A 16846-nucleotide genomic window follows, 5' to 3' on the forward strand; every position below is an offset into this window, starting at 1 on the left:
AGAGTAAATACTTGTGATTCCATGCATAAACATACTCATACACACAGCCTAGCACACTCACAGTTATAATAATTCTCTTGACAAAACAATGAAAATAAATTTTTAATTCTAGAAAATTTAGAAAAAGAAGAAGAAGAAAAAAAAAAGAAAATAAGAAAGTAAAAGGATGAGGAAAATGAGAAGTAGAGAAAATAGAGGAAAGGTGCAGAGGAAAGTGGTTAGAAATGTATTTGTTTGAGATGTGGCTAGTAACATCACAGTTGTTTCGGATATAAAATTATAAAGGAACTGTCAGATAGCTTTGACAATCATATGTCAAGGTGGATAAGATTTATCCACTTACTCCAGGTATTGGCAAATTTTGTTCTTAAACTGTCATTCTGTCCATTTGATATATATTTTAGTATGTTGTAATACTCTTTTATATTGTTTACCAATGCATGAACATTTAAAGATTTATTAAAACATCTGGTCCTATAAATATATTGTTTAATAATAAGAATTATAACATTATCAACAGCAGTATTTATACCATTGTTCGTAAGTCCAAAGATAAAAGACGGCTTATTTACGGCAAACGGAATGTAAAGTACATCTAAAAGAGTCTCAAATTTTTGTAACATATTTTGCACCTCTTGGCACTCCCACATTAAATGTATTATTGTTTCTCTTTCGGAGTTACAAAGTGTGCACATAGGACTGGGCACAGCACCATATTTAAATAAACTAGAGTTTGTAGTAAGAATATAGTGGGATAGACGATATTGGAGCCATTGAAGTTTTGTATTTTTAGTTATTTTATACGGAATATTGAAAATTTTGCTCCATTCTCCGTCAGGAAATTCAAATTGTTCTTGCCATTTGAGTTTACCTGTGGCTACAGTGGTTGTTTTATTAAAAACATTATAAAAGAGTTTAGAGTCCTTAAAACTTTGGAGTACAGGTACTATGTTTGGAGGTAAAAATGGACGAACAACTGATGGAGTATTAAGGGGCAATGGATTTGGCAAACATTTCCGAACTACTGATGTTAATCCTTGAACTTGGAGGAAGTTTGTACGGAGTGAATATAGTTGTGAAAGCTCTTCTAATGTATAGAAGGAAAATATATCAGAATTCTTTACAAGATCTGCGACAGAATGAATTCCTGATTTATACCAAGTTTTGAAAAAAAAAATGGGTTTACCTGCTATAGTTATATCCTTATTATGCCAAATGCATTTTGTTAAAAATGAATTTTTCTGCAACTCTAGCATTTCCTTAGCATTATTAAATTTATACCAGGTATTCAAAACATCTCTCCAAAACCTGTTCTTGCATAAATTACTACACTGCAATATATATTCACCACCAATATTTAGTAATATATCAATATCAATATTTTCTTTCAAAATCAATTTCCATTTCCCTTCCTTCTTGTACAGTCTTCTAATCCATCCTAATTTTAAAGAATTTATGAAAGCATGTAAATTAATCATTTTTAACCCCCCGTTACAATAATCTTGGACAACAAATATTTCTTTTTACTTTGTCAGATTTACTACCCATAGAAATTCAAATAGAAGTGTGTTTATTTCCTTTATCACCTTTTCACTTGGATTTGGAAGAGATATAAACAAATGGTTAAATTGAGATAACATTAATGATTTGATAATGTGAACCTTACCAAAAGGTGTTAGTTTCCTTTTCTTCCATATATTAATTAAACTTTTTAATTTCACAATTTTCTTATCAAAGTTCATCTTAGGCATGTTATCTAGATTTACATCAAAGTCAATCCCAAGTAATGTGAATTTAGTGTTTCCCCAATTGAGATGGAACTCTGGGAGCATAGTCTCGTTACTGTACTTCATACTTCCTATCCATATTATTTCAGTTTTATCTACATTCATTTTAAACCCGATATATGTTTGAAGGAAATTAATTCTGTTAAACTCTCACTAAGTGACTTTTCTAATCCGTCTAATGTAAGAAATGTATCATCTGCATATTGGGATGTAAGAATATCAGTTTTATTTGTTTAATTCCTTTTATATTAATGTTTTCCTTAAACGAATTGCCAAAACTTCAGCACATAGTATAAAAATGTATGAGGCTATTGGAACGCCTTGACGACAAGATCTTTTGACTTCAAAAATGAAGATAAATTCCCACCTTGATTAATTGTAGATGTGACATTATTGTGTAAAGTATTAAACCATCTTAGAATGTCATTGCCAAATCCAAAAAAAATTCAAGACTTTTCTAATATAATTCCAAGATACAGTGTCAAAGGCTTTTTCGAAGTCTACCATCAGGATCATCCCAGGAATATCATTATCTTCTGTAAATTTCATAGTATCATAAAGTAAACGTGTGTTCTCGCCAATATACCTCCCTGATAAAAAAAAACCTGTCTGATCATGCTTTATAAGTTTATTTAAAACACTTTTCATTCTGTACGATATCACATCAGAAGCAATTTTATAAGTTATGTTCAGTTATGAGATTGGACGCCAATTCTTCAAAAAATGTCGAGGCTTATCACCTTTTTGGTATACAAGTAATTACATCCTGACGCTAGGTAACTGATAATTCTTCTTTTGAGAAACCAAAATTCAAAGAACGTACTACAAATTTACCAATATTCATCCAGAAAAAATTAAAAAAAAAAAACCTCAACAGTAAAGCCATCAGACCTATGGCTTTTGTTATTTTTCATACTTTTTAGGAAGTTACTAGCTTCTTTATAAGTAATTTCACCTTCTAGAGACTGAGACTCTAACAGTAAGTTTGGGTATGTCGTTAAAATTCAAGTATGTATTAAGATCGATGTCATGTAAATGTATGTTCTCTTTATACAAGTCTTCATAAAAATGTCTGATGTTTTCCAAAATATCTTCTTGTTTCTCTATTATGGTTCCATCGTCTCTTTGAATTTTGGGAATAATTTTGGAGGTAAAGTTTCGATTCTCTAGACCAAAAAAATAACTGGTAGGTTTAGTTTTAAATAATTTACTAATATTGTGACAGTTGCAATAATCTCCAATACTTATTATTGAAACAACTTCAATGTACTATTTTCTATCAGTTTATAATAATGCAAGACAATGTAGTCTCATAAGGCACATATCTGTGTTGATGAATGTTACGGAGTAGACTCTTTCAAACTTACACGTGTGACGCAATCGAAGAGAGTAATTTAATCTTCCTGTTCCAAGCTTTTCAGTCCAAAACATTAAAACGTAGAGTGAACATACAATTCATCTTTCTACCGAATAAGGGAGAATTGCATTAGATATTGTGTGGAGTTTTTTTTTTTTATTTTAGCGAAAATGCGAAAAAATGAAAATTATGATTTAATGTCAAGGAATTAGATTAACACAATTCCATGGTTTTGTATCATTTTACAAAATACTGTCCTATACATGAATTATCTCTTCAAAGAAGCGAAAAACGCTAAAATAAAACTACCACTAAAACAAAACTACCGTTAAAACAAAACAACCACTAAAACAAAACTACCGTTAAAACAAAACAACCACTAAAACAAAACTACCGTTAAAACAAAACAACCACTAAAATAAAACTACCACTAAAATAGAACAGCCACTGAAATAAAACTACCGCTAAACAAGTCCGTTTTCAGTAAGTGGGTGACTTTACTCCTAAAACTGCATTCTTGTTCAAACCCTCAGTAAGCCTCCAGTTCGTCTACATTTTGACTCATCTGTTATAACATCCCTATTCATGAAACAGAAATTGTACTCTTTAGGGTATGTAATACAATGGTGGGGGGGAATCCCAACATTGTGCTTAATATCAGTATAGATCTCAATCTTCGACTAAGATCAGCAACCAAGTTAAAGGAATCAAATGAAGCGTATTTTAGACTAAGAATTACGGATAACTAGAATCTTGGAGATATGCGAGAAAAATGAAAAAAAAAAAAATCCACAAATTGTGTTTAACGCTAGTATAGATCTCATCATTCGACTAAGATCAGCAAACAAGTTAAAAAAAAAATGAAGCGCATTTTGGCTAAATTTAGACTAAGCACTAATATAACTAGAAGGTTTCTTATAGTGTGGAAGGGGTCTAGGGGATCTACCTCAGAAAAGTTTGAAAATCTAGATGCTTCCAGATGGCATTTTAACACATGCTATTACTGAAACCAATTATTTCTGATCTAAAAATGCCGAGAATTGTTTTCTTTAGGTAAGACGTAAGCTGAGGTACGTATGAATTTCCCATTAACAATTCAAATTACACGAGAAACCTAATGCTTATCAAAGTTTTCTGAAATTGTCAAAGACATAATAAGCAATTAAGATCGGGGTTGGCCAGCAGATGTATAGCAAGTTTCCAAGTAAAGCGGCGCTCAAGTTATTTTACCATCTGCTTGGTCTCTTGCATGTATGGCTAACAAACTGCATGGAGGTAACACAAAGCAAATTCCTGTTTAACCCAGGTAGTTTATTATTGTAGATAATCTTATGTCCTATTGTGCAGTGACATTTAAAGAACTACTTTAAACTTGACATGTAGATATAAGACTGTCCGTCAAAGTTATAATCTTCTATTTAATAATGTATACGTATATTAATGGTACTTGAGAATGCTTTTACTACGGTATGAACATTTCATGATTATCAAAGATTTTTAAACAAGATAACCATTGATGGTAGGTATTCCGTCTTTGCATATTACAGAGTTAGCTCCCTTGTGGGAAGGTATCGATTGTTACGTCATTATTTTGTGAGCGCAATTCCCGTAGTTTTCTCATAAAAGTATGACGTTACGCTCGCAAACAAATGACATCACAATCAATACCTACCCGCTAGTTCGGAATACTGTTAGACTGGCCACCAGGCCCTAAGTTGTTGATAAAACTTTCTCAGCAGTGTTCTTAACTAGATTATCGCCCCTTAGTTTGAAACTTGTAGAGACAAAATAACCAAGCTAAATCGTTTTGTAATTTTTTTAAATGTTCTAGAGCCTGGTGGTCAGTCTAGTACACTTTGTAAAATAAACAGCAAATAAATCGACAGCTGCAGTTAATGAATATGTTCTTATTGTCGGACTGGAAATTTTATTTTTCAGACGAAATAATTCATATAAATCGATTGAAAACAAAGTTTAAATAAAAAACGTAAAACAGAATATTGCGAAATATAGTACGTAACGTTAATGTACGCATGCTCCACCCATGTGAAATTTGATAATGAAAAGGGATAGCAAACATTAAAATGTAAAGGCTATTAATAGCTTGGAATACAACGATCTAGACATGGTGTGCAAATAGTTTTAGTATATTCTGCACACGGTTTACTGTAATGCCATGGCTGAAGGGAAGATGGCCGAATTGTTAGGGAAGACCCTGCAGAAGAACGTTGGTAGAAAGTTCGTCGATGTGAACACGGATCATCCAGTAGGACTCGGTGACAAGGAGTATGTTGGGCTGTTTTTTTCTGGATATTGGCGCCCTCCGGGTATAGAATTCACACCAGAGGAAGACAACTTCCGCAATGGGGTCCTCTATAACTCCGATCGATTCTTCGCACCGAAGTTGATAAAGTTCTACAAAAAGATGAGGAACAGATTCGGTGGCAACAAATTTGAAGTCGTCTTCGTCAGCTCTGACAGGGATGAGAGTTCATTCAAAGAATACGCATCTGAGATGCCGTGGATGTACCTGCCTTATGTGGATCAGGATCGCAAGGTGAGTGAATTATTTCATTCCAATCGAGACATAGCGGCTACTACACGACCAAGTATTTTTAAAATTCCACAGCTTAAAAACTCTACAAATATAAAAATATTAAGAGATTTATACGAATTTATTAAAACTATATTTAAAATATGATATAATGTGTCCTCCTTTGTTGAATGTTGTAAATATGTTTCTCAACACAATGTATTTTGTAAAGAAACCAATAAAATTTGTAAACAAATGATGTATAGGCTCTTAATAGAAAATACAATAATTATGGCCGTATTCTTTGACTTTGAAAAGGCATACGACCCAACTTGGCAATATGGAATCATGAACGATTTCTATGATATCGTTATACGTGGTAATTTGCCTCTAAACTTCAAAAACTTCAAATTATATGTGACAGACATTTCAAAGTTTGAACGGGTTCAACTTATTCAGAAACAGAAAAACAGGAGATTACATGACATGACTTGTAGTTTGGCCCTAAATGACCTTAGTTGTCGATGGGCCGTAAAACTGTAACAAACAACAAAACAAACTAGAAATTGCCATAGACAATTTGGCGGGCTTTTCACTATATTTAGTTTACAATACCGTCATTGCCAGGTAAGTTAAGAACTAGGTAATGCATGGGTTTTGAAGTTGTAACCAATAAATGACCTTGACTTTCAGCCCTGAATAAAAGTGTTTTAGTGAAGATCTGCATGAAGTTTGATCAGCCGAAGAGAACTCTCTGCAAAAAATATTATTGGATGAAATCTGTGAAAAGAACTGTTAGTGAGTTATAAGCATTTTTAAATTTGGCGGGAATTTAGCAAAGATCAAAGGATTGTTTTTCAAAATGGCATACAGCATTAACCGGAAGTGCTACCGAAAAATAAAAGACACCAAATTCATCAGAATGACATTCTGCATCGATATGTAAAAAGAAATTTCGCAAAATCAAAAAAAAATAAAAATTCGCGAACGTTGACCCCATAGCGAACTTTTTTGTTTGACCTCTGACCTAATTGCTGTAATTGAATAAAAGTTAGTCTTTTATACGATCTACATAAAACATCAAAAATATTTGCTGTATCTTAAACGGTTTTTGAGTTATGGCTGTTTTAAACTTTTTAGGTATGACGTCATGGCGGCCATCTTGGATTTTTGACCTACTTAAAAATGTTGCGGTCACCCCTTCAACTCATGCCATACAATATAACAATAAGGCCATTGGCATACCTCTTACCATTTTGAAGATCTTTTGGACACAAAAAAAGTGTAGAAGAATAATAATAACAAGAGGCCCAAAGGGCCTGTATCGCTCACCTGTTTTTTTTTTTTTTTTTTTTTTTTGTAATTATCACAAAGACTCTTACAATGAGAAAAATTAGTACAATTGACTCCAAAATTTGTTTAATTTTGAAACACAACCATATAATGATGCTATAGATACCATACAAATATGCTATCCAATACAAAGGTTCAGAGAGGAAGTAATTTATATGAAAATAGTAGCCTAATTGACCTTTTTGGCCCCGCGTCTAAGGCCCCAGGGAGTCAGCCCATATACTTTGTACAATTTTAAATCCCCATCCTATAAGGATGCTACTATTGCATTAGAGTGCTCTTCCATGCTGAGTTGCAGAGAAGAAGTCGTTTATATGATAATAGCAAATATTGCTCCCTTTCGACCCCGCCCCTCAGCCCCCCCCCCCCGGGGGGGGGGGGGGGGGGGGGTAAGTCCTATCCTTTGTACAATTTTGAATCCTCACCCTATAAGGATGCTACCATTGCATTATGACTGTAATGCCATGTTTAGGTACAGAGAAAAAGTTGTTTATATGGAAATAGCCAAATTGACCCCTTTTGACCCCACCCCTCAGGCCCCCGGGGGGGTCAGCCCTATCATTTGTACAATTTTGAATCCCCACCCTATAAGGATGCTACCATTGCATTTTGGGTGCTATCCCATGCTTAGTTTCAGAGAAGAAGTCGTTTAAATGGAAATAGCCAAATTGACCCCTTTTGGCCCCGCCCCATCATTTGTACAATTTTCAGTAAGTAGCCCAAAAGGATGCTACCAGTCAAATTTTGTTGAAATCCGACCAGCGGTTATAGAGAAGAAGTCGATTGTTGACGGACGGACGGACGGACGCCGGACGACGGACGCCGGACGCCACGGTATGGCATAAGCTCACCTTGGTCCTTCGGACCAGGTGAGCTAAAAAAACATAACAAAAACAATAGGTCTTTTCACCACATGGTGAAAAGCCCTGTGGTGAAAAGCCCTAATTATGACTCGAGATATCAAAATATGACCAAAAAAGCTGTAACAAACCAATTGTGCTGAAATTCCCACCGGGAATCGAACCCGGGTCTCCTGCCACATAGTGACAATTGTGATAACCACTTCACCATAGGAATTGCTTTCAACACTACATGGTCTTTCACAGTGTTTGTTCGGTTTTTTTTAAATGAAAAGAAAAAATGATGCAAATTTCACATAAAATTACGCAATTTAATTTGCAAAATGACCCCAAAATGAAAATATCATATACAATTACACAATTTAATTCGCAACATGAACCAAGAATTTTATCTTTGAATGATCCTTCATATAATTATGACTCGAGATATCAAAATATGACCAAAAAAGCTGTAACAAACCAATTGTGCTGAAATTCCCACCAGGAATCGAACCCGGGTCTCCTGCCACTTGTGACACTTGTGACCGTCTGTGACAATTGTGATAGCCACTTCACCATAGGAATTGCTATCGACACTACACGATTTATCACAGTGTTTGTTGGGGTTTTTTCAGTGAATACAAATATTTCCCCTCTGCTTTTTCAAGGGCTTGGGACCTTCTAGCAATGTTGCTAGGCAGCATTAAAATATTTATATCCCCCCTCGTGCCTTGTTGTTCAGCACTTGGTATATGTAAACGGAGATCAGGGATCCCTTAATCTTGGGATTTCTCTGGTGGTGTAGCTTCTAGCCTTCATCGTCTCTGTCCATTCTTCAAATGATAATATTGCGGTCCTCACAACCCTGCCTTTCTCGACCTCTTCGTTTTGACGTTTGTAGTACGAGTTGCTGCTTCGCGATGGGCCAGGGCTGGATGGTGACGGACGAAGTGGTGATGGTAGACGCGACATCGTGGATTCCTGTGGTACAATCGAGACAAACTGCTGTGATGGAGTGGTGCTTTGAGGAACCACTTGGACAGGACTTGGTAGAGGAGGGGATGGCAGTATCTGTATAGGGACGAACTGCCGAGTCGGAATGGCATTTTGAGGAACCACCTGGACAGGACTTTGTTGAGGCGGGATGGCTGTATTGGTATCGGAACAAACTGCTGACCAGGACTAGGCATCTGTAACAGAAGAGGAACAGTCATCGAAGGGGCAGACCCAAAGTATATCTGGTATGGCCCTTGAGGAATCGTGGCAAAGGGAGCAGGAACAGAAGTAACAGAAACCGGCGCAGAGACAACGGTCGTGGTATTTTGATATTTAAAGTTGATTCAAGATCAATAAGTTGAATAACGTATTTTCCTGAAATAAATGAAGTAAATTTATTTCAAATTTCTTATTTCTGAAATAACAATTTCAACACTAATAAATCCAGTATAAATCAAAGTGCCGTTTCTTAATCAAATTAATCATTTCTATATTCATATATTAATTACTAAAATTACCAATGTCTCTTCAAAGAAAAAAATTAAATAAAAAAGTAAATATATCCATATCTTAATGTTTACTTAATTTGAGAATATTTTCGAAAAAAATAACATTAGAAGTATTACCATTTCCTTTTTAGAAAACCAACATGGCTGCTTACATGTGTATCACTTTGATTTGCCGTTGTTTGACTTATAAATCATGGCCAGATACTTTTGCCAAATAAAAAGTACATAAATTGGTTACTTATAACACTTTTTATGAAATGAAACATTTCTGCAAGTAATACACTGTGTATTTTTGTTTAAACACAGCTTGAACAAGTCGAACAACAAGTGCTATGCACTGTTACTAAATATTGGAGTATTACAGAAATAACACAAAACGTTCATTCTCAAAAACATATACCTGGGAAAGTACCAATTTTAATTTTAGTCACTATCCAGGAATGTCTGCCATCTGATGGCCGTCACTATCTTGATGGTTGTCATTATCCTGATGGTCGTCTGATTGGCTATGAATGCCAACTGAAAGGTATTCATTACAATGATTCCAACATCAATGACTTCTGTTACATCATCTATGACTTTTTCGTGTATTGAATCATTTTGTAACTGAAGAATGTGTCTGATAATTGGACTTGAACTTTTCATCAAACATGTTCATTTCCACAAGTTTCATGTTCCCTCCATTTTCATCAGTACCTTGTTTCTCTGACATTCCTTCATTATCATAATTTCCATATTTCCTAACCCATTCCTCATCGTTGTAGCAGATCTGGCTTACCTCATTATGGTATCAAAGGCTTCGTGTTTGTTATTTTTTCTTCCCTCGAGTCTTCATGTCTTCTCCATTGTTACAGGCTACATGCAGATGCTTGTTTTCTCCGCCATCAGATAACCATACCGTCCTTGTGGAGGTAGCCATATCTTTGCCAAACAGTTAATTGGGGGCTATGAGAAGGTCTCCTCACAAGATGTAGGTCCAGATAATTTCCTGTAATTTTTGGATATCATTGCAAGACTTATAAAATGTTTTATAAATTCAAGTAATTATATCATAGAATAAACAGATATTTTTTATAAATACGACCAATTTGTGAATGGCACACTCGTCGGTCCAATCGGTCAGAATAGCTTTGAAGGAAGGCGCGGCCCAAGTCCCAAAATATCACGTCTGCCGTGGAAATTTACTGGGAACCTGTGAAATACCACTCATTTCCAAGACCGTCTGTTCTTTATAACATTTTCAAATACCGTTTTGTTCAGAATTACTTTTAATGTGTAAAATCTCAATTTGTCAACTATGAGTGTTTGTTTGCTAGAACTAATTAAACAGAAACTAGCGATGAAAATGTCGACTTTTGCCTGTTTGACCCAAAATTTCTCCCTCAAATGAATTTTCGCAGAGTCAACATCTATCTCAGTCGATAGATCACGCCAGGATTTACTTAACTTTAAAATATCGTTACAAAGAATCTGTCAGTTTCCTTATTAATTAACTTCCGGTTATAAGCGTGTTGGTAGGTAAACGTTGTCGTGTTAACATGATAACTCTGTTATCGCACCTTACGTCTCTCATTTCATACTAGTGGGGCGACACCTGAAGGAGTGTCGCAGATTAAATGAAGAGACTTGCGAAAGGGAGATAACTCTTGGAGCTTTTTCATTATGTTAGGAAATCATATCCCAGTTTCAAGAAAAATTAAAGTAAAGGAATGTCACAGATGAAATGAAGGGAAACGAGCTATAATGTACAGGTCCGAGTCAAAAAAATACATTTTATGGAAAATTGAAGAAGACTATTTTATGGAGATTAGCCACTTGACAAAAAACGCTACAGACAATCTGTATCGGTCTAAATGTCCAGTGTTTCCAGGTGCGCCACGTGGAGGCCCTCCAATTGCACCCTATGTTTATGTGTGTTTGTTGCATGATTGTACAGGTTAAAATGTGCCAGAATATAAAACGGTATAGTAGTATTTAAGTCAAAAGATACACTAATGAGTGTCGTGTAGGGTGATATAAAGGTACTTGACTGACAGAAGCCAGCAAACCTCAATTAAGATCTTTTCCATCAAAACACAAATATTATATCGGAGATAAGCAATTAATATCTACACAGCAGGGGAGGCACTCATGAAATGGCCTCGGCAGTCAGGGACAAGGATTGGGTACGAACATCAAATCTAATTTAGCATGTCATCATGTCATTTGGTCATTAACAGGACATATGGTATTGTTATGTCTGTTAGTAAGTAGGAAATAAAGGACAGTTCTTAACAGATAATTCCTTATATATTGAATGGCAAAAAATAAATAGACAAGAGATCCCAGAGGGATCTTGGCGCCCACCAAAGAATGATCTATGTCTGACAATGGAAAGAGGGATCTTTTCCCTGCTTTTCAAACTTTTTCAAACACACTACATATAAAATTTGAGACAGATCGCTATAGTACTTTCTAAGAAAAGTGGTAACAAACTTCAACAATGAAATCTAAGATGGCGGCCCGTTGGCCATATTGTTTACCAATCAGTCCTGAAAGGCATTATGCATCAGTCCTAAAAGGTACTATGCACAACTAGGGTACAAGGGGAACCTATGCATGGAATTTGAGAAAGATCCCTTCAGTACTTTTTGAGAAATAGCGGTAACAAACTTTAACTATCAAAATCCAAGATGGCCGCCTGTCGGCAATCTTGTTGCCCGATCCGTCCCAAAATGCAATATGCACAACTAGGGTCCTAGTAGAACCTGTATATGAAATTTGAGAAAGATCCCTTCAGCACGTTTTGAGAAATAGTGGTAACAAACTTTAACTATCAAAATCCAAGATGGCCGCCTGTCGGCCATCTTGTTGCCCGATCCGTCCCAAAATGCACTTTGCACAACTAGGGTCCTAGGGGAACCTACATATGAAATTTGAGAAAGAATTCTTTAGTACTTTTTGAGAAATAGCGGTAACAAACTTTAACTATCAAAATCCAAGATGGCACAGTCTGTCGGCCATCTTGTTGCCCTGATCCGTCCCAAAATGCAATATGCACAACTAGGCGTTTGTGTGTTGTCCTAGTAGAACCTGTATATGGAATTTGAGAAAGATCCCTTCAGCACTTTTTGAGAAATAGCGGTAACAAATCTTTAACTATCAAAATCCAAGATGCCTGTCGCATTCATTAGTGTAATATGCCGCCTGTCGGCCATCTTGTTGACCGATCGGTCCCAAAATGCAATATGCACAACTAGGGTCCTAGGAGAACCTACATATGAAATTTGAGAAAGATCCCTTCAGCACTTTCTGAGAAATAGCGGTAACAAGAATTGTTAACGGACGGACGGACGGACGGACGACGGACCACGGACGAAAGGCGATTTGAATAGCCCACCATCTGATGATGGTGGGCTAAAAAATCGAATAATTTGAATCCATTATCTTGCAATGTTATTGTTACAGGCTTACAGAAAATGGGCTCCCCCCCTCGTAGTTACAAAGACAAAATATGTTAAAGCGTTTGTGTGGTAGCTGCATGTACTTATATTTAGGTATGTAAAAGTGAGAAGAGTATTGGTGCAATGTTGTTGCAGCTGTTAGTAGGAGTTGGGGAAATCTGTCTCCATCATTTAAAAAAAATGAACAAAAAACGTGTCACTGCTATTGAGTTCAGTCTGTTGATTTTTTTCAATCCAACAATAGCAATATTTATTAAGAGACGACAATTTTAATGGAAATGAAAACAATATTCAATTGAAAAGATGAAAAATGAACATATTACGTTAAACTGACACATATTCAACCTGTTATTTTTGGTGTGTTACAAATGTAGTGTACTGTCTATTGTATGCGTTAGACATCAGTCTATCTCGTAAATGATATATATGTACATGAATTTTGTAGTAGAGTATGCCTGTATATATTGGCCATATTGCAAAATGACATCAGCAATTAAGCGCATATCAAGATTCAATAAACAATGTATGGTTATGTCAGCCCTCCACTGGTCCATAACCATTTTCATTTATATACTCATCATATTTCATATTCCAAGTGTTTATTACGTATCCCAATTATAACTTTGCGATGGTTATGTCAGCCCTCCACTGGTCCATAACCATTTTCATTTAAATACTCATCATATGTTATATTCCATGTGTTTATTACGTATCCAATCATAACTTCGCGATGGTTATGTCAGCCCTCCACTGGTCCATAACCATTTTTATTTATGTACTCCTCATATGTTATATTCCATGTGTTTATTACGTATCCAATCATAACTTCGCGATGGTTATGTCAGCCCTCCACTGGTCCATAACCATTTTTATTTATGTACTCCTCATATGTTATATTCCATGTGTTTATTACGTATCCAATCATAACTTCGCGATGGTTATGTCAGCCCTCCACTGGTCCATAACCATTTTTTATTTATGTACTCCTCATATGTTATATTCCATGTGTTTATTACGTATCCAATCATAACTTCGCGATGGTTATGTCAGCCCTCCACTGGTCCATAACCATTTTTATTTATGTACTCCTCATATGTTATATTCCATGTGTTTATTACGTATCCAATCATAACTTCGCGATGGTTATGTCAGCCCTCCACTGGTCCATAACCATTTTTATTTATGTACTCATCATATATTATATTCCAAGTGTTTATTACGTATCCAATCATAACTTCGCGATGGTTATGTCAGCCCGCCCCTGGTCCATAACCATTTTTATTTATATACTCATCATATGTTATATTCCATGTGTTTATTACGTATCCAATCATAACTTCGCGATGGTTATGTCAGCCCTCCACTGGTCCATAACCATTTTTATTTATGTACTCCTCATATGTTATATTCCATGTGTTTATTACGTATCCAATCATAACTTCGCAATGGTTATGTCAGCCCTCCACTGGTCCATAACCATTTTTATATTTGTACTCCTCATATGTTATATTTCCATGTGTTTATTGCGTATCCAATCATAAACTTCGCGATGGCTGTCAGTCCTCCACTGGTCCATAACCATTTTTATCTATATACTTCGCAGTAGGTCATTCAATTTGTTTCAAGAGCAACTCAATTCATCACCCCGTGAAATCGACCAAAGCAAGATTCAATCCTTAAATGCAGTTGGTAGTTTTTCACGACTCCAGTTTACCATTCATGGAGGTTAACCATGAGTCCACATCCAAGTGTGCTTACCATGTTGCCCTTCCTGTCGTCACTCGGGTCTCAGAAACTGAAACATATAGTCTCTAAAACGGCCACCGTACGTGGTTACCATTTGCGAGAGAAAGAAGTATATTATTAGTGTGATAGCAGTGTATATGATGTGCTTATTTCGAAACGTCAATGAATACGACAATGAGTCATACGACAGTGCGCCAATATGTCATGTGACAGTGAGACAAATTCCATATTTATATCAGTGTCTTTACAATTAATCATGTGCAGATATTCTGTGATATATGTATGTCACGTTTTTTATAATTCCCTAAATGCCGTTTGTAGTACGTGACGATTTCAGTTTTACCATTCATGGAGGGTGAACCATCCGTCGTCATCTAAGGATGCTTACCATGTTGCCTTTCTGTTCGCTCACTAGGGGGTCTCGGAAAACTAAAAACATATGGTACGGCCACTCCCGTGAGTTACCCATTTTGAGAGAACAGCCAGTACTATAATTTACGTGCGATAGCAGTATGTATGATGTGCTTATTTCGAGACATCATATCAATTTACTACAATGCGCCATGCGACAGTGCGACATTATGCCATGCAAAAGTCCGACAATGCGCTATGCGACAAGACACATTGTACCACATGGCCAAATTGGAATTACAAAATCATGGAATTCCTGGCATACAAGTAATGTATATTACCATGTTGCCCTTCCTGTCGTCACTCGGGGCTCGGAAAACTGAAACATAGTTCCAACAACGGCCACGCTTTCATATTTTCATGCACATGTTCATGTCCAATATCTCGAAACAAAGTCTGTTACTGATTTTTAGATAAAAATATTTATACTGATGTTACGTAATGAAGTGACTTCAGGTTTGACCTGTAAAATGTTGACAGTGACACTGTGGTTTTTTCCCCAAGAAATCAGGGCCTAATATTCTGTATTTGCATATTACAGAGTTACCTGCCCTTCTGGGTAGGTGTTGATTGTGACATCATGTTTTAATTTTGCAAGCGTAAGTTAGCTTTGGTAGAAGTGAATTACAGCTCTAAAATGATATCTGCTCTGAAATCTTCCATACAAAGCAGACTATCACACTACAAAACAAGTGAAAACTACATTCTAGCATCACTTTTAGACCCAAGGTTTAAAACTGTATGGTGTAAGGGAACAGATCTTCACAACAATGTCAGTCTCTCTTAAAACAGAAGGTAGATCACCTGATTAGTATATCTAAGGAAGGCAAAACTATAGATGATAGCTCAGATGAGTCACCGCCCCCTGCCAAGAAAATTAAAACAGAAGACTTTTTTAGTTTTCTTCCAACTACACCCTCACGAAAGAGACATCACTCAGGTCTTAAACCAAATGAAGTAGACATCTACATTGGTGAAGATTGTACAGAGAGATGTTGTGACCCATTACAGTTCTGGAAAGATAATTCTTGCAGATTTCCAAATTTGTCTATTTTAGCTAGCAAATACTTAGCTATACCAGCCACTTCAGCTCCAGTGGAGAGATTGTTTAGTGTTGCTGGCAAAGTATTCCGACCAGACAGAAACAGACTGTCTGATGATAATTTTCAGACTCTGATGATGATAAAATGCAATTCAAAAATATGAATACCTGGTACTTAAACATTTGACAATATTACTGCAAGTCCAATAAAATTGTACATGTAATACTAATACACTGTATAAAACTTACCAGTACACTCAATTTTTTTTGTATTGTATGTGGTTTATGTGAAGTGAACATGTGTATTATTAGACAGAATTTACTGATAGTGACATATATATGTATAAATGCTTCATTGTATGACTATACAAATGTGTATATGTTATTAAAAATAAACATATTAAGAAAACGTAATGTGTAATTGTAATTAATTACTATTTGAATGTAATTGTAATTGTAATTAATTACATTTACAAAACTGAGTAATTGTAATTGTAATTGTAATTGAGTTTTGACCAAGTAATTGTAATTGTAATTAATTACATTGCAATGTAATTGACCCCAACCCTGAGTGTAACATCATACTTTTCGGAAAAGACGATGTGAATTGGGCTCGGAACATAATGATGTAACAATCAATACTTACCCGCATGGGAGGTTACTCTGTAATATGCAAACATGGAATAAGATAATTTTTAAGAGTTGATAATACTGTTATATCTTAAAACTGACATAGAATTCTACATTAATCTATAGTAGTATTGTGATATGTTAGTAGAAACACCCATTTTATGAAGAAAATGCTAGATTTTAAGAATTACAAGAGATGC

General features: G+C 35.6%; 2 protein-coding genes across 2 annotated transcripts in view; both read left to right on the forward strand.

Annotated features, from left to right (window-relative positions):
- Positions 1-16846, forward strand: part of LOC138323733 (small ribosomal subunit protein uS3m-like) — a 32174-nt gene that overhangs the window by 14421 nt on the left and 907 nt on the right. Inside the window, exon 3 of the mRNA XM_069268537.1 lies at positions 15201-15241. Within this exon, the coding sequence (XP_069124638.1) occupies positions 15201-15241 (41 nt within the window). The remainder of the gene's footprint in view (positions 1-15200; positions 15242-16846) is intronic.
- LOC138323732 (uncharacterized) lies at positions 1576-9151 on the forward strand. Its single transcript, XM_069268536.1, has 2 exons — positions 1576-5701; positions 8771-9151. Exons 1-2 carry the CDS (start codon positions 5321-5323, stop codon positions 8894-8896), a joined length of 507 nt encoding a protein of 168 aa, XP_069124637.1. The 5' UTR covers positions 1576-5320; the 3' UTR covers positions 8897-9151.

This window comes from Argopecten irradians, chromosome 5 (genome assembly GCF_041381155.1).
Source record: "Argopecten irradians isolate NY chromosome 5, Ai_NY, whole genome shotgun sequence".
Classification (NCBI taxonomy): domain Eukaryota; kingdom Metazoa; phylum Mollusca; class Bivalvia; order Pectinida; family Pectinidae; genus Argopecten; species Argopecten irradians.